General features: G+C 37.1%; 1 protein-coding gene across 3 annotated transcripts in view; it reads right to left on the bottom strand.

Annotated features, from left to right (window-relative positions):
• Rfc1 (replication factor C subunit 1) overlaps positions 1–19,119 on the bottom strand; it is a 108,910-nt gene that overhangs the window by 52,484 nt on the left and 37,307 nt on the right. For all 3 annotated transcript variants that reach the window (XR_003300626.2, XM_077803521.1, XM_026387384.2), the window contains 9 exons: positions 18,890–18,967; positions 17,900–17,977; positions 16,470–16,557; positions 14,322–14,596; positions 11,603–11,710; positions 8,387–8,566; positions 5,424–5,528; positions 2,989–3,394; positions 1,407–1,516 (listed from right to left, as the gene is read on the bottom strand). Coding sequence is in view for 2 of the 3 variants with exons in the window: in XM_077803521.1 (XP_077659647.1) it covers positions 1,407–1,516; positions 2,989–3,394; positions 5,424–5,528; positions 8,387–8,566; positions 11,603–11,710; positions 14,322–14,596; positions 16,470–16,557; positions 17,900–17,977; positions 18,890–18,967 (1,428 nt within the window). In the remaining variant the exon portion in view is untranslated. The remainder of the gene's footprint in view (positions 1–1,406; positions 1,517–2,988; positions 3,395–5,423; positions 5,529–8,386; positions 8,567–11,602; positions 11,711–14,321; positions 14,597–16,469; positions 16,558–17,899; positions 17,978–18,889; positions 18,968–19,119) is intronic.

Raw genomic sequence — 19,119 nt, 5'->3', positions numbered from 1 at the left:
ATATCAGGGAAAAAAAATTGCTTTGCTTTTTTTAAAAAATACAGTGAAAAATATATAAGCACTTATATTTAAATTTTAGGTTTTGATCCATACAACAAAGACCAAAATAAGTTACCAGCTTATGTGGCAAAGGACTGGGAACCCAGCAATAAACTTATAATCCCTTATTACTCTGATAACACAAGAACTCTGATATATTCTAGTCTAGTGCCTCTCACTGTCTAGAGAGTTAGCAGTAATAGACACAAGAAAGAGCAGGAACCCGAGTCAGACCACCCAGGTTCAGATTGTGCCCCCATGTGTTTTACCTGTCACATGAGGTTAATAAAAGGACATACACTGAATACAAAGAATAGTTACAAAAGTATATGAGTTATTTGTATCTTTCAGGGTCTGTAACAGCTATTTACATTACAGGTTAAGTACCCCTTGTCTGAAATGCTTGGGACCAGAAGTGTTTCAGGTTTCAGGGTTTTTCAGATTTGGGAATATTAACATAGATTTTACTGGATGAACATGCTTAACCTGAGAACCTGGAATCCACAAATTTTCCAAAATCTGTAACTTTTTGAGTGTCTCAGCAATGCTCAAAAAGTTTTGGAGTTTCAGAGCATTTTCAATTTCAGATATGCATATTAGGAATGTTCAACCTGTATCTAAGATAATGTACCCAAGTGCTTTAATAACAGCACAATGACTGGCTCAAAGGTAAATTTTACTTATTAGTTCCCCCCTTATCCACAGTTTTTTACTTTTTGAGATTTCAGTTAATCAACCATAATCTGAAAATATTAAATGGAAAATTCCAGAAATAAACAATTCTTAAGTTTTAAATTGCATGCCATTCTGAGTAGCATGTTGAATGCTCGGGCTGTCTTGCTCTATCCTGCCAGGATGTGACTCAGCCCTTTGTCCAGAATATCCATTCTGTATACACTATCCGCCCATTAGTCACTTAGCAACTGCCCTGTTTATTAGATCAAGTATAACAGTATGGCAGTGCTTGTGTTCAAATAACTCTTATTTTACTTAATAATGGCCCAAAGAACAACAGTAGTGATGCAAAGAAGGTAACATGGTACAAAACTTGGAGGACAGATTGCATGGCAATGGTATTATGTGGCAAGTTGTAGGGCATATAGGGAAAAACAGTATATGTAGGATATGGTACCATCTGTGTGGCTTTAGGCATCCACCTGGGGGTTTGGGATGTATCACCCACAGATAAGGGGCACTAGTGTATTTACCTCAAAAAGGATGAAAATAACAAATATCACCAGAACCAAAACAGATTTTAAAAGTTGGATTTTAGAAAAATATACATCGCATGTTTATACACACCTCTTATACACTAGCATTTGTCTGATACAGGAGGTTATTTCCGACCACAGTGACAGTGTACCCACCTGACACACCAAAGAAGCTGTGGTGGTTTTGCCAACACCAGGAGGGCCTGAGAGTAATGCTGCTTTAAAACTAGAGCCATCGTCTTTACCGGCAAATTTACCAAACTTTGCTGCCAGAGGAAAAAAAGTTTCAGAGTGTTACCTGGGGCACCCAACAGAGATTCAGGAATGGCAGGAATAGGTTATGTGTTCTAAATTTGTAGAACAAAACTAATTTGCTTTCAAACTCTGACGTGAAACAATAGTTTTATAGGTTTCCTTTTCTACAAAAGCACAGGCCTGACTCCGCCCATCTCCAGCTGGGAGAACTTGAGTCAAGACTGAACCCCTCCATGTCTGTCTTCTGCTTTGTAAAATCAAGATTAATAACAGTGAAGTAGCTGATACTGTGGTGCGAGGATCAAAGTGCTAAGCACAGACTCGGGTCTGCCTCAATAAATGCTAACAACCAGAATCAGTTATAGGAGCACAAGGAGAAATAACAAGTTAAAGATGCTAAGTCTACAACTATCTTGCACAGCTCAAAGCTAGAACTTCCTTCCTGCCCTTACTACATGAGTGCTGGAACATACAGAGACCCAATGGATACTCAATAACAGAGAAATTATTGCACCTGCTATCCATGGACACAGAAAAAGAGATTACAGTTCATTTGTAGTCTTAAAGTCTTCTCCAGGCATACAAAATACTTGTTCCCCTTTTAAGGTAGGTTTTATACAGTTTCAGGAAGAGAAAATAAAAATTTAACTAAATCTTAAACTATGTCATTAGAATTACATTATTTAACGGTTATGAATAAAGTAAACTGGCATTGCTTTCAATGTCAGGCAGCCATGCAGATATTAATGACTCAGTTACCACTTGAGGAATTTGCTATACTGCTCCTAAAGTTTGTCTTCTTACTTTTCACGAACTATCTTCTAGGGCTATGGCTGAAACTTAAGAAAACACTACCAATATCATGATCTGAAACCTCAGTTCCAAAAATACTTTAGACATTAACATATATTTTGACTTTTCATTTTCATGACAATTACTTGGTAAACAAGGATAGAAACTACTGAAGTACACGTCTATCAAGCTTACCAAAAGCAAATCACACACTGCTGGGATTTTAGGATGCCTACTCTGTGTGCATGCCTTATTCACACCTTTCACCCTACAGCTCTGGGCACTCTTCTCTCTTTCCCACCCCAAATCCACCCATCCCTTTACCTGGCTATCTCCTACTTGGATTCCAAGCCTTAGCATAGCCATCCATTCCTGCAGGATGGGAGCACACATCTTCATCCCTGACCCCACACTTCCACCCCAGAAGCACCCTGTACTTACCCCTCTAACAGTACTTGGCACAATGCATTTTAATGGCTGGTTCATATGTCTCCCCTACCACCTGTGAGCTCCTGAGGAGCTTTGTTCACAACAGCACCACAAGGGTCTAGTAGAGCACCTAGGCTCAGAGCAATACTCAATAAGAGCTTGGTGACAGATGAATGAACCAACCATTAACCTTTTGCATATGTGTGCGACTGAGCAATTACATGCTGACAGACACACAAAATGAGTGAAGTTGTGAAATCACCATGTTTCTTCTCTTCAGGAGAACTCTTGTGCCAGTTTCGGAGCCAGCGTAGCAGTTTATTGGCACAACTCTGGTCACCTTGCTGTCCAATTATAGTCTTGAGTGAAGTTGGCTTGTATTTATCTACCCAGAGCAAATTTTCCACTTTGCTTTCACCGCTGTCAGCCAAATCCCTAGTCTTACTGTCACCCTGTGTGTCCTGGGCCACCTGCTCCTTAAAGTTCAGGGCTTTCCGAGGCACGTTTGTTTCCTGTGTCTCCTTTTTTATTGCCTTTATAGAACTGTCCCTTTTAGGAGTTAGCTTGTTCCTTTTAGATTCTGATTCCTTCTTGGTTGGACTACTTTTTCTTTTTCCTTGATTATTTTTTTGGGGTGTTCTCTCCAATTTGGATTTTTCTTTCTTCATCTTAAAAAGCAGAAAAATTAGAGAAAAAGAAACCTGATGAGACACAGAAAATTTCAATGCTGCAAAATGTACTCAAGAGCAACCTGAGATACCCAGGTTACTCGATCATTGAGTTACTCAATCTGGGTTGGTCTTTTAATGATGGACCCTGTGGTTTGTGGAAATCACCACTTTTCAAACTTTATAAAAATTAACAACAGGGCTGCGGTCGTGACTCAGTGGTAGAATGCTTGCCTACCACGTGTAAGGCAATGGATTCAATCCTCAGCACCACATAAAAATATGTAAATAAAATAAAGGTGCCATGCCCATCTACAACTAAAAATATATTTTTTAAATTAACAACAAACATACTAAAACTAAGAACATGCTGTTAAGTAATAAGAACTCCACCCAATTTCACTTTGAAAAAAGAGTAATGATTTAAAAGATTTTTGTTTTTAAAGTTTCCTGACTAGTTAAAAGCTAATGCTCCACCAAAATTTGTACTTAAATGTTTACAGCAACATTATATTAAATGACATATATAATATAGCCAAAAAATGGAAACAACTCAAATGTCCATCAACTGATAACCAAATAAACAAATGTAATCCATATCCACACAGAAGAACATTATTCACCCATAAAAAGGAGTAAAGTACTAATATATGCTACAACATAGGTGAACATTGAAACCATTATGCTAAGTAAAAGGTCAACATGTTGTATGATTCCGTTTTCATGAAATGTCCAGAATAGGCAAGTCCATAGAGACAGAAAGTAGATTAGTAACTGCAGTGGTGGGTATGATGAGTGACTGCAACTGAGTTTCAGATCTCATTTTGGAGTAATGACAATGTTCTGGAATAGGCAGTGGTGAAGTTTGCACACTTTGTGTGACTATACTAAAAACACTTGACTTACACACTTTAAAAGGGTGAATTATGGTATGTACATAATATCATAATTTCTAAAATAGTTAAGTGTCTTCATCAATGCCTGCTAAAACTCATGGACAAATATTTAAGGAGAAATAGAACATTTAGCATCATCTTCAAGTATCTACCTCAGATAGTTATCAATTACAGAGGGGAAAACAGTTTTTCTACTAGTGCAGAACCAGGTAGGCACCATGTCAACCAACTAACTGAACAAGTCATGCCTGCATTATATACATGTCATACACTAGGAATCATGTACATATCATACCACTCCTGGGAAAATCCTGCCAAAACAATTAAACTCAATCTAATTAACGGAAAACATCAAAGAAACCAAAACTGAAAGATTCTCCAAAACAATGTTAACTTCCTGTTTTTAACAACTTTACTACAGTTACACAATACAAATCATCCCCTCAGATTTTTCTAACTGTCATAAACTGGGTGGATCATCTTGCCACATTGGTGACAGTGCTGGAGTTGTTAATCTCAGGATGCTAGAACTCCTGTGTCCTGCTTTGAGAAAAGCAGCTATATAATGTTGGAATGAATGAGGGTAACACTAAAAGAAGCAGAGACAGAAAATCAAAGGGTTCTGAAAGCACTGGACCCTGAGTTCCTACTCAAGACCCACTCGGCTCTTAGTTTAGCTTAATTGACTACATTTTTTGTTTTTTTGCTGAAACCAAGACAAGCTGAGTTTCTGTCTCAACAGAAAAAGCCCTAATAGTTCAGACTAAGCACTAATCATGCTAATGCCCAGAACATATCCTTTAAAGAACTCCTAAGCAGTAATTTCTGCTGTAAAGTCGACACAAGAATGTGAGATACGAGGAAAGTTTAACAAGTCGATACGTGTAATACACTACCCTCTCTATGCCTCCCTTTCTCTACATATTCTTTTGAGAAAGCCAAGGAAATACACCATAGAAGACAACCTGAAGAGAGTCCTCCAAGTCAAAAGGAAATAAGGTTAAGTTCATTTGTGGTAAAAGGAACAGTTAATCTTCTAGCCAATGAACCGGTATCCACATAAGATATGTCTGCATGAAATAGAAAATGTTTCTACATTTTGACTTAAATAAACCAAGTTCATTTATACAAACCTCAGCTTCAACTGCTATTTCATATTTAGACTTCTTGCCTGGCATAGTTCGAATCAAATTCAACAGTCCATCTTCATCAATAATTTTTGTCCCCAAGGCTGCTGCCTGTTGATTAAAAATGAGAATCATCAGGGGCTGGGGTTGTGGCTCAGTGGCAGAGCGCTTGCCTAGCATGTATGAGGCATTGGGTTTGATTCTCAGCAACATGGATCAATAAGTAAAATAAAGGTCCATTGACAACTAAAAAAAAAATTAGAAAAAAAAAAAAAAAGAAAAGAAAATCATCACTGCTAAGTGAAGTTAGCCAATCCCAAAAAACCAAATGCCAAATGTTTTCTCTGATATAAGGAGGCTGATTCATAGTGGGGTTGGGAGGGGGAGCATAGGAGGATTAGACGAATTCTAGATAGGACAGAGGGATGGGAGAAGAAGGGAGGGGGCAAGGGGGTAGAAAAGACAGGGAATGAGATGGACATCATTACCCTAAGAACATGTATGAAGCCATGAATGGTGTGAATATACTCTGTATACAATCAGAGATGAAAAATTGTGCTCTATTGTAATATGTGTAATATGAATTGTAATACATTCTGCTGTCATATATAACAAATTAGAATAAATTTTTTTTTAAAAAATGAGAATCATCAAAACTGCACTCTAACCATTCATTTTTATAAGAGGGAAAAAAAAAAGATTCCAAGGCCTATTTGTAAATTAGGTAACACTAAATTTTTTTTTTTCAGGGGGTGGTACTAGGGGTTAAACCAGAAGTACTGAGTACCCCAATTCTTCTTTAATTTTTATTTTGAGGCAGGGTGCTGAGGGCCATTGCCAAGTAGGAATGACGCATCGATATTTCCTTGCCAGCGTATCCCATGTTAAATGGACTTGCCTTGGAAATTTGCTGTGACCTTGCATGTGTGTTTGAGAAAGGTAACCCTGCTCAATGACCAGGGTGGATCCAGGTTTTAGGAAGTATCCGGGTTTAAGATAATTTGGTTTTAAGGCGTTCCTGGTTTAAGACAATAGGGGTTTTAGGGAAGTTGGAGGTTGAAGATTATTGCTGCTGGGATTAGGGTGTTCCTGCTGCTTGTTCCCTGTTGAGTTCTCGTGAGATTCAAATGGGATTTGGAAAAAGCCTCATGGAGTAGGTAGATTGGACGGAGAGATTTTTGATTGCCCCTGAACCTGTGTGGAGGTGGTGTGAGTTCGGGAATAAAGAATTGCTGTTTGAATCTACAAGGTGTGTGGTGGCTCGTGATTCTGTGCCAAGCCGAAACCTTGGCAGCAGGGTCTAAGTTGCTTAAGGTCATGCTAAATTGTTAAGGCTGGCCTCAAACTTGTGATCCTCCTGCCTCAGCCTCCTGTGCCATTGAGATTACAGGTATGTGCCACTGCACCCAGCAACAATGGAATTTTTTAAAAAGCAAAAACATTCACTGAAAAAGCACCGTTAAAAAGAAAGAAAAAATACCAAGCACGGTGGCTCATGGCTATAATCCCAGCAGCTCCTAGAGGCTGAAGCAGGAGGATCATGAGTTCAAAGCCAGTCTCAGGAATTTAGTGAGGTACTTAGCAACTCTCTAATAAAACATTTAAAAAGAGCTGGGGGCGCTGGGGTTGTGGCTCAGTGGTAGAACGCTTGCCTAGCATGTGTAAGGCACTGGGTTTGATTCTCAGCACCACGTAAATAAATTAAATAAACAAAGTTAAAAAAAAAAAAAAAAGAGCTGGGGATGTGGTTCATTGGTTAAGCATCCCTGGATTCAATCCCCAGTACCAAAAAGAAAGAAGGGGGTTGGGGGTAGAAAATGATAGATAAACTCCCTAAGAGTGATATGCTAACAGCTGAAGTATCACATTATTATTATTATTTATTTTATTTTTTATTTTTTGGAGACAGGTTCTCACTAAATTGCTAAGGCTGGTTTAGAACTTGGAATCCTCCTGCCTCAGCCTCCCAAATTGTTGGGTTTACAGGTGTGTGCCATCACAGTCAGCTAACATTACTACTTTTGTAAACTGCTTTATCTTTCCTCCCAGAAAAGGGCAAACTGGATCTAGGTCCAGTTCTTCACACCCTCTCCTATGTTTGACTCATACTCATCTTCCATCACCTTCTTCCCTGCTAGCACAACTGCAATGTGTCCATCTCCAAGTGATGGAGTATGTCTGGTCTAAGGCAATCAGAGAATTCCTGCTCCTCCCCAACCTCCATCAGAGCTCTGAATGTCCATGTGCCAGCTCTTGCCAATGACACTTGGGTGGAACTCTTCAGGAGATGTTTCTGGGAAGATGCCTGTCAGGCCACTCACAGCTATTATGACATCTTGCCCCTGTGTCCTTTGTCCTGCCTTGAATGCAGCTACCTTGCAATCACAAGGCAACAGGCATGAGGACTAAAGGAAGATGGCAATGGAAGGTGGCACTACCCTAGCTACACTGCCCAGCTGCTGAGCCAACTGCTGACCTCTGAGATTATTGTCAGGTGAGGAAAATAAGCAGCAGTTTGTCTGAATCACAAGTTGAGTTGAATATTCTTTTACTTGGAGCTAAACACAATCCAACCTAACAGACCTCAATCTTCCCTTAGAGATTCCAGTAAAAAAAAAAAAAAAAAAAAAAATTAGGATGGAGTATATCACGACATATACAGGAATACTTAGAGCCAAAGAAAAAAGAAAACTGCATTTGTTTCTCTATCTTAAAAAAAAAATTATTATTAACTAGAAGACACTAAGGAAGTCAAATAAACAGGAACTATGCCTTCAATTGGAAAAACAAGAGCCTGGGGTCAAAGCCAACAGCACTTATACAGAGAAGAAATAACGAATGAAATTACTTTTCCTTTATTTTCCCTCATTTAACTCTCTATATAAAGGCATTACTTAGTATGCACAGTCACACCAAGAGCATGCCAAGGAAGCAGGCTCCCACACTTCGGGGGGCACAGCAGGACCCACCTTATCACTCTTGGACTGTCCACTATCACGACCCATGACAAGGTAGTTGGTTTTCTTGCTGACATTTCCTGTTACTTTTCCCCCATAACGTTCAATTAAAGACTTGGCTTCATCTCGTTCAATAGACTCCAGCACTCCTGTGATCACAAATATAAGGCCTTCCAAGCAATTTTCAGCTCCCTAAAAACCAAAAATGTTCACACAGAGAAGAAATTACATGGTAGCTTTCCAAAGAAATATTTGGCATCAAAAATGCAGCAAGCTGATTTTTCTCATTTGACATCATAAGTAACCTTGGCATGAAAAATTGGCTGGAAATTTACAGCAAATAAGCAGAACCTGAAACTAAATCCTGAGAAATTCTTATGTAGCTAACGTTTTTCAATTTTTTTTAAATGAGCTACAAGAAAAACAATTCTCTTAGCAAAACTCATTAAAATTACCCATTCATGCAATTTTCCATTTTGTTCTTTTATATTTCAATTAGTTAATCAACTTGCATAACTTCAAACAACCAAATGCAATCCACCCACAAAAACTCTTGCTATTGTTAAAAAGGGAAAGTTAATTATGAAAATCTTATGAGGCTGCAACCTCCCCTTCTCTCTGCTGACTCTGCTAGGACAGTAAATCCAACAATTGGCAGGAACTTAAAGGCAAGATCATATTATTCCTTGATTGGAAAGATATCTGATAATCTAAGGCACACTGGCCAAAGGAAGCTGGATGGAGAAGACATAATCATATTTGCAACTATATAAGTCTATATATGTTATAGACTTTTATTTTAACAATAGATTAATGAAATTACACAACCAAGCAAAATGAAAATCATACATGACAAGCCAAATTACTATTACTCTGTTTTATCTTTTTGTTATTAACCAGGGATTGAACCCAGGGGTGCTTAATCACTGAGCCACATCCCCACCCCCTTTTTTTATTTTGTATTTCAAGACAAGGTCTCACTAAATTGTTTAGAGCCTTGCTAAGTTGCTGAGGCTGGCTTTGAACTTGTGATCCTCCTGCCTCAGCATCCCAAGCCATGGGGGTTACAGGCGTGTGCCAACATGCCAGGCTACTATTACTCTTTGAGTAGAGAACTGAGATCAACACAAACTTAAAACAGGCTTGAAAAGCAGCTACTCAAAATTCAAAGACTACCCTACCACAAGATCAATCCTTCCCATCTAGGTAAAGATTATTTCTTAGAAGACAAAAGAGAAATAGCTATGAATTTGGCTGGAAAGAAAAAGTTTGACTAATAAAATCTCAAGGTCCCTTCAAGGCCCACAGTTCTAGGATTGAAATGAGCCAATGCAATACTACAGGTACTTCCTTCTTGACAGATTCAAAATAACCCTGGAACAGACCACATGGGGAAGCCCCTATAACTCAAACCCCAATCATCTGCTATTTCCTAAGCAATCCCCCACAATGATTCTGAATGTCTCTTTGCTTATCCAACCTCAGCACTTCCAGCCTCCTTACCCAGCCCTTCCATTCTAGGACTCCTCTGTAGGCCTTACTCCAGGAGCAGCAAACCTCTTCTCAATCTCTTTTCCAACATTCCCTCCACAGTCTTTCCATCACTGAAACCCAACTGTCGCCTAAGGACACCAGTTTGCCTGAAGTCCTCTCAATTAGTGACTTATTTAGTCTTTCAGTGACATGCCTGGGCACTAGACTAACATCTTTCTAAAGCTTCCTGTACAATCCACAAGCCCCTCCAGGTTTACCCCTTTCCCCTTGCCACCCCACAGCTGCACCATCCTCAGCCCCTCTGTATTAGGGGAACTACTAATCTCCATTTGTCGTTATGTATACAAAGCTACATGTGCTGTCTCCATTTTGTCTCCCACAATCACTCTTCAGCCCACTTTCATCAGGCACTGCCTCTATCAATCCAATGTAGCTGCTCTAGCTAGGGTCACCAAGGACCACTGTTCATGTCACTAGGTGAAATGACAAATTCCCATCTCATTTTTCTTAGAATCTTAACATGACAGACTTAATAGCCACTCTTATCATTTTAAAAGTACTCTCTTGCCTTTGCTTCTGTGATACCACCCTTGAGAGACTTCTCTCTTATGTTAGTGGTTTTTCTTTTTCGTCTCCTTTTGATTTTCACCCCCCTCTACTTCACAAAGATACTGGGGACAAGGCCCCCTTCTCCTCCCGTTCAGTTCAACTCTCAGATAATATTAATCCCTTCAAATATTACCTAAGCGAATAATGCCCAAGTTTACGTCCAGTCTTGACTTCTGAGCTCCATTACTACATACATATTTGCCTACTCAGCATCTCTGCACGGACACTGAACATAGCATGACCAGCAATGAACTCATCCGCATCTTTCTAAACTGGCTCTGCTCCAGTAGCACCAGTGTTCACCTAGTTGCTCATAACCAGGAGACCATCCTTATGCTCACTCTTCCTCAGTTCCTTCTTCCAATTACCACCAAGTCCTGCAGATTTACCTCTTCCCTTGAAACCACTTCAGGTCTACCTTCACTGCTCCCTCAGACAGGCCTATCATTTCCTACCACAGCTCCTAACTGATCTTCCCCTTTCTATTCCTGCCTTGCCACAGCACCCCAGACTCAGCAGCCACAGTGCTATTTAACATATGCAATCTGGTCAAGTCAGTCCCCACTTACAACTCTTTTTCTTACACAGAAGCCTGAAACATGGTGCCCCAAAAGATATAGTCCCTCTCATTCCTTGGTCACTTTGCTGAAACAGTATCAGTTTTCTTTTGCTTGTCACCATGCCATCACAACCCCGTGACACCTGTGAATCCCCTTCATTCTTAAAGCCCCCATGAATAAATGCCATGTATTCTTCATGTCCCACCCAGGCCCTACTTCTTCTATTATATTAAGAGAACCCTGGATTTTTCCATCATAGCCATATAATTACAAATAAATAATAATCTATTTAATCTTTCCCCTTAAACTATAAGTGCATCAAGGCAAAGGCATTTGTCTTCTCACCAGTGTATTCTCAGAGCCTAGCCCTTCTCAGGCTACTTGTTAGTTAAAGGAATTTAAGTATCAGGCAGAGATTCATAATTTGAAAAAACATCACTCATTCATAAAGTTGTGGCTTAGTTTTCTATTTTTAATTTTTCATTCTTACTCTGATACTGTAAGCATACTGAATGCACACATGGACCCACAAGGCAGGGGTGGCATACTCGCTCAATACTCTTACCTTTGGTATTTCTTTGGAGCCCAGAGCTTTGGGACCTTCTCGATTTAAGTAGCTTCGATAAGCTTGATAATTACTTCGTTTCTTTTCAGAATCTTCTGGACTTACAGACTTTGGGGAGCAGAAAAGGAAATTGAATAAAGTCATGCAAAATTCATGTAAAATTAAAAATACATATCTAGAAATAAACATTAAAGACACTTCTGTGTTTTATCCTGAAAATAACAATTTGAGTTATGTAAGTACTCCAGGATGCCTGACTTACAAACCCCTGCATCGGCCCTTCTCAAAACAGTCTACTCTCTCTAAAGGCACATACCTCAGGGCAGATCCATGGCATAAGCCAAGTTGCCAATTCTAAGTAAGGAAATGGAAACTATTTTATTTTAGAAATTCATGTGGATTTTAAATTCTATTCCATGCTAAATCCATGATTATTTACAGAAAGATAAATTCCTTTACAATTAAATCTATTAATCCAAGAAGATATCGTGTTTACCTATGGCCTTTGGGATAATTCAAAGAACACTCAAATTCTGTGTGCCACCATTATCCCTTCTGTGTTTAACCTCTCCTATCTAGCTCTCTCAAGAGCTCTTACCATTTTATTATAGCTCAGAATATTCTGGGGAATGGCTAGGATAGGTATACCTCAGGGGAGGGGAGGGGAGGGTCCTAGGTTCTGATTTAAGAACCACTACTAGATGGTCTTTATTGATTTTTCTACTTCCTATTTTACATTATTTTTAACTTATAAGCAACCCAAAATCCCTTTGAGAATAGAAAAAACATTTCTATATAAATAAGTGATATAACTAATAAAATAGTTAAACTTGTTTGGTTATGAGTTAAATAAGCCAATATAGAATCTAACCCTACTTTTTAACAATGGCTCCACACATTGATTATTAAACTATATCTGCCCATACCACATGCCCTGAAAACCATATTTTTAACAAGCTTTACAAGGGAGTCCAATGCATACCAACATGGGAATGTTATTCATTTATAACATTAATTCATTGGGGAGAAAATCTGAAATATAAACAATTTATAAAATAACTTTGAAGCATACCCATTTACAAAGTTAGATTTATTTGAGATCAACTGAATTTACTAAACATTGATGTTCCCAAAACTACTAAGTAAAAGTTCTGAATTCTTTCTAACTTTGAAAACTATCATAAAGAGTAACAGTTAAAAAAAAAGTAATAATATCGTTAAAAATTTCCTTTTATTTCATAAAAATACACGTCCTCTGTAAACTGAACATGTTTAGTGTGCCTGAAGAAAAACATTCATCTACCAGATAAGTATTTAGTGAAGAAAAATCTGAGACCAAAAAGTTAATTGCTCCTTTAAGCGTATTTATGAGCACTACCCACAAACAAAAGCATTTCAAAATCATCACCATTTCATGGTTTTGCACTAAAAAGCAATGATGATGAGCAGTTAAAATAGACAGTATTCTGCTTTTAATGATAAGTGCCTAGCATGAAGGAACAATGGTTTCTCATTATGAATCTAAAGTGTTCCAAATTGGAGATTCAAAAAAGAACATTAGCTTCATATATATATAAAACTTTTGAAAAGCATTCATTATTTTACCATTTTTCCTTTGGAAATGATTTCAGTACCTCAACACTATCATACGAGAACAAAAAAGGAATAACTTCAGGAAAAATACAAACAAAAATTCTTATAATTATACTAGCTACAACTTACACAGCACTTACTATATCCCAGGCACAGTCTAAGTGGTTTTACAGATTGAGTCATTAGGTACTATTATTATTTCGAAGTATAGAGAGGGGAATCAACCAGACCAAGGTCACAAATCTGCTCAGTACTAGGGCTGGGATTGGAAACTGGCTCCAGAGCCTATGTTTGGAGCCACTATGTTGCACTGTTATTTTTGTCTTGAGTTCTCTGCCACTTAACTATGTGGTTAATCTTATAAAAGTTACTTAAATTCTTTCAGCCATTTCCTCACCTTTACAACTTGAATAAAAAAAGAAAATATTTCACAGGGTTATTGTAAATATTATGATACCATATATAACATATTAGCAAAATATCTGATACATATTAACAATAAATACTGGCTAACTTAACTATAATTATGTAATAGTTACTTAAATTCTTTCAGCCATTTCCTCACCTTTACAACTTGAATAAAAAAAGAAAATATTTCACAGGGTTATTGTAAATATTATGATACCATATACAACATATTAGCAAAATATCTGATACATATTAACAATAAATACTGGCTAACTTAACTATAATTATGTAATAGTTTAAAATAAAAAGTACCTTCCGGAGATCAAACTCAGGGCCTGGCACATGCTATACACGCACTCCACCACTGAGTTACACCCACCACCGCCCATAAATAGTATCTTAAAAGATCTGTAATGATTGGAAGTTGAAAATAAAATCTGAAAGCAATCAAACTCAGATCAACACAAAGCCCCAAAATAAACTTTTTTTGGTGCTGGGGATTTAACCCAGAGGCACTTTATCACTGAGCTATATTACTCAGACCTTTTATTTTTATTTTGAGAGAGGGTCTCGCTAAGTTGATTAGGGTCTCACTAAATTGCTGAGGCTGCCCTCGAACTTGTGATCCTCCTGCTATATCTTCCCAAATTGCTGGGATTACAGGCATGCACCACTGAGTCCAGCTAGCAGAGATACATACTGTTCAGAAAGTTCATACCTCTTTTTTAGCTGGAGAACTTTTGGTTTTCTTAGGAGTTTTCTTCTCTCCTTTCAACTCATTGGCACTGTCTTTTCTTTTTGAGGCCACAGGCTCTGTTTCTTTATAGGAACTCTCTTCTTTTGCTTTCATAAGTGCCAACTTAGAACTGGCCTTTGGAGAAGAGGATTCTCCTGATGACTTGGAATGTTGCTGAGATTCTTTTGAGTTTTCACACTTAGTTGACTTATTAGGACTATAGCTCTTTCTTGCATTTGAAAATTGTTCTGGTTTTACTAGGAAGAAAAGATTATGATTATTCTTTTTGGAAAACAACACCCAATATCAACACTCCATTTGTTTATTTGGTTTTTTCTTTTCAACTCAATGATCTTAGTAGTACATAGTATAACACAGTGATTTCAAAACATTAATATTTTCATTTCTTAGCTTATATGGCATATCTATTTTTAAAAAATTAAACATTTACATATTGCTTCTTTAAAAAAACAGTTCAAAAATTAAGAGATTTGTCTGTCATTTTAAATACAAACTACTCATTTCTGGCTATAATACTGTAAACAACATCACACCACAAATGTGCTCTGAAATTTACACAGAGAAACTTACTGACTAGAATATTACACATAAAAATTCTATGGTTGGCAAGCTCAAAATTCAGAGGTGTGAAGACCAAAAGATACTTCATAAACAGATTTACTCATAGGATTAAGATCATCTATGCAGTAAGTCCTCCACATCTGGGGGTCCCACATTCATACATTCAACCAATCATGAATCAAAAATATTTTTTAAAACTGTGTCAAGTGATTGTAGCTCAGTGGTAGAGCGCTTGCCTTGGATGCATGAGACACTGGGTTTGATCCTCAGCACCACATAGAAATAAATAAATTAAGATTTTTTTTAAGAAACTGTCAATAACACAGATGGACTAGACCTGTTTAATAAATATAAAACGTTTAAAAATTTTTGTCAATATTATGATATATGCATGTATAAATATACCACAGTGAATTCCACCTTTATGAATATCTATTAAACACCAATTAAAAATAAATAGATAAATAAATAAGAGGAAGACCAATAGAATAGAGGAGGGAAATGGGGGAAAGGAGGAGGCAAGAGGTGGCCCAAGGGACTGAAATGGAGCAATTTAAATTACATGCAATGTATGATTATATCAAAATGAACAACTATTATGCATAACTATAATACACTAAGAAAAGCATTTTTTTAAAAAAATTGTACAGAATGCGTACAGATATTTTCTTGTAATTATTCTCTAAACAACACTGTATAATTATGTAGCATTCCTCTTGTGTTAAGTAATCTAGAGATTATTTAAAGTATACAGGAGGCTGTGCATAAGTTATATGAAATCCTATTCTTTTATATATAAGGAACTTCAGCATCCACGGATTTTGGTATCCTCAGGGGTCCTGAAACCAATCCTCCACTAATAAAGAAAGATGGTTACACTAGCAGTTGGCTTGATATCAAGGCCATTAAAGAATAAACCCCAAAACAATCAGTAGAAGACCTTCAGATGACCTGGACAACTGTAAGTCAACTCTAAAACTATAACATGAAAAGCTCAAAGCATTTAGTTGTCTTCATATACTGAAGTCCACATGTAATATATTGGAAATTAACAGGAAGCCAAGAGCCATAACACATTTATCATAACAGTCTTAGAGCAGATAGGCATACTCCACCAGCTAGTATCCAAAGAGCTCTCAAAATACAGATGATCCCTGACCTATGATGATTCAACTGATTTTTCAGCTTTACTCTGTGCAAAAGCAATATGCATTCAGTAGAAAATGTACCTGAAATTTTGAATTTTGAGCTTTCCCTGAGTTAGAAATATGCAATAAGATACTTCCTCAAGAGGAAGCAGCTATAAAATACAGTGTACTTTGTTGCTGAGCTATACTTTTGGAAAATGGGGTGTATTAAATGCATTTTCAAGTTATGATATTTTCAACTCTAAGTTAATTGGGATGTAACCCCACCATAAGTCCAGGAGCATCTGTAATAGTTTCATGAAATAATGTCTACCTAATACAATTATCAAAATGTTTAAGAGAATTCTAAGAATTCTCTTCTACAAAGATAAGCATTCTTACTTTCTTCTGCTAGTATTACCTTTATGAGGATATTTATGTTTTTCTGGTTTACTTAAATTGGCTTGGGCAGATGAAAACGTTTCTCCCTCTTCAGTGTTCTTTTGGGCCTAAACAGATTTGAAAAGTGTCAAGTGTGACAAATATAGGAACATTATTACCACAAAATTCATTGTGAATTAAAGTTTTACTTTTAAATTCAAGGGTCACCTTCCAAACTAGGAAAACACTACAGTAAACTGTCATTCATTTAACTACAACATTTCTACAGCAAATGAAGCATGTTTTCTAACCTCATTTTACAGATAAAATGAAGATAAGGAAACAGATGAAAGACTGTAAAAATACATCTATAAAACATTATTGCGTTACATAACAACCTGCCAAACTGGAAATGGAAGCTTACGTTTGCTTCTTTTATTTCAACTCTCAAACTGTATTATGCAGTTCAAAACTAAAATGTAAACCAAAATAAAGTGAAAACACACTAAAGCTTAAAGAAAAATTAAAAAGCACTTTCTCAAAAGAGAAAAATATCCAATATCTCCACTGCTCCCTCAAAATTTCATTTTATAAATGGGATAATATAGTATTTGTTATAATTTGAATATCTTTATGTATAAGGCTTTCCTTTCTTTCTTTTTGTACCAGGGATGGAGCCCAGGGTCACTTAATAACTGAGCCACACCCTCAGTCCTTTTATTTTATTTTTTTATTTTGAGACAGAGTCTCAAATAAGTTACTTAAGACCTCACACTAGGTTGCTGAAGCTAGCTTTGAACTTGCAGTCCCTCTGCCTCAGTCTCCCAAGCCACTGAGATTACAGGCGTGCCCTCTGTGCCTGGCAAACAGTCAGATATTGGTACTGACAATTATACCGATTCATCAAAAATAAAACCAAAATGTGATTGATTAGAAATAAAGCTAATTTATTAAAGATCCAGTGCTTTTAAAAGAAAAAGAAAACATCATGAATAGTCCCAGCCACTGAGGAGGTTAAGGCAGGGGGATTGTGAGTTTGAGGCCAACAAGGACAACAGCACTGATTCTTACTTTAAAAAAAAAAAAATTTTTTTTGATGCCAAAAATATACTGATTATTTTTTAAGATTGCCCTAATATAGATTTAAAGTCAGCTTAAAAACAGCAAAATTAAGATTGCTGAAATGACAGTGATTAAAATTAAAGTTACTAAATTTATGTCCTATCAGCATTATTCCCTGAACAAATACATAAAAGCCCCCTGTAAAGATTCTGGATTTTTGTGTTCTTGCACTCTTCTTTTAGGAAGAACAAATTTTCCAATGAGTTTCTCCAAAAACATTTTTATAAATTATAAAAATTTAGCTTCTTTCTGGAAAAGTCACTCATGGCTATATCTCCAGAGCCTAGAATATACATAACACTGATCTATAGTGTATATTCAGAATGCAAACAGCCCATTATAATGCACCTTTTTGGTCTTGGGTTCCTCATCCAACATGGCTAACGTTCTGGCAAACTCTTCATCTTCATGCAATTGCCTCTCCAGCTGTAAAAACAATCAACATACTGAGATGCTTGTGTTCTTTTGTATTTGAAAGCACAGAGTAAATGCCTAATAAATGCTGAATGAATATAAGTGTTTGGAGGTCAAAAGAGAACTCTGTACTGGAGACAGATTTAGGGGTCATCAGCATATAAATAATAATTACAAACACAGGAATGGATGAGATTGCTCACAGTAAAAATAGGAGATATGAGCAAATTAAGTTATTTTAAATATATTAAAGGAGCTTCCCACTAAAGAACTCTTAAAAGTCGGGCAGTGGCATATGCCTCTAATCCCAGTGACTTGGGAGGCTGAGGCAGGAGGATCACGAGTTCAAAGCCAGCCTCAACAAAAACAAGGCACTAAAGAACTCAATGAGGGGCTGGGGATGTGGCTCAAGCGGTAGCGCGTTCGCCTGGCATGCGTGCGGCCCGGGTTCGATCCTCAGCACCACATACCAACAAAGATGTTGTGTCCGCCGAGAATTAAAAAATAAATATTAAAAATTCTTTCCCCTCCCTCCCTCCCTCCCTCCCTCCCCCCCCCTCTCTCTCCCCTCTCACTCTCTCTTTAAAAAAAAAAAAAAAAAAACTCAATGAGACCCTATCTCTAAATAAAACACAAAAAAGGGCTGGGGATGTGGCTCAGTGGTCAAGTGCCCTTGAATTCAATCCCCCAGACCAAAAAAAAAAAAAACTCTAAAGATAAATCTTAAAGTAAAATTATCCCTTGGTCTCATAATTTATCTTTTATAGATATTTAGAGTTTCGTATGTTAGATTTTAACTTACTTTACACATAATCTCCAATAAAGCTCAATTCAAAACTAAACTAGAACTTTCTTGACTGTTTGCTTAGCTACGGCACATCAAAACATCAAGTTATTAATGATACCTAAGTAAAATGCCAATACCTCTGCATCTTCATCAAGTTGCAATTGCTTGGCAATGACTTCATCGTTTAATATGGAATCATTTGTATTCTGTGAAGGCTATATTTCAAAGAAAATTAAACAGTATCAGCATAAAACAAGTTAAAAATAAGGTGTTTTTTCTTGACTATAATAGCTAATTAAACACACCAGTGAGATAAGTATATCAGTAATAGTTGTAACCCACACCAGCCAAAATGTCAACTTTACTG

The sequence above is a fragment of the Urocitellus parryii genome, chromosome 10 (assembly GCF_045843805.1).
Source record: "Urocitellus parryii isolate mUroPar1 chromosome 10, mUroPar1.hap1, whole genome shotgun sequence".
NCBI classification, from domain to species: domain Eukaryota; kingdom Metazoa; phylum Chordata; class Mammalia; order Rodentia; family Sciuridae; genus Urocitellus; species Urocitellus parryii.
This window is presented reverse-complemented; position numbering and strand designations above follow the sequence as displayed.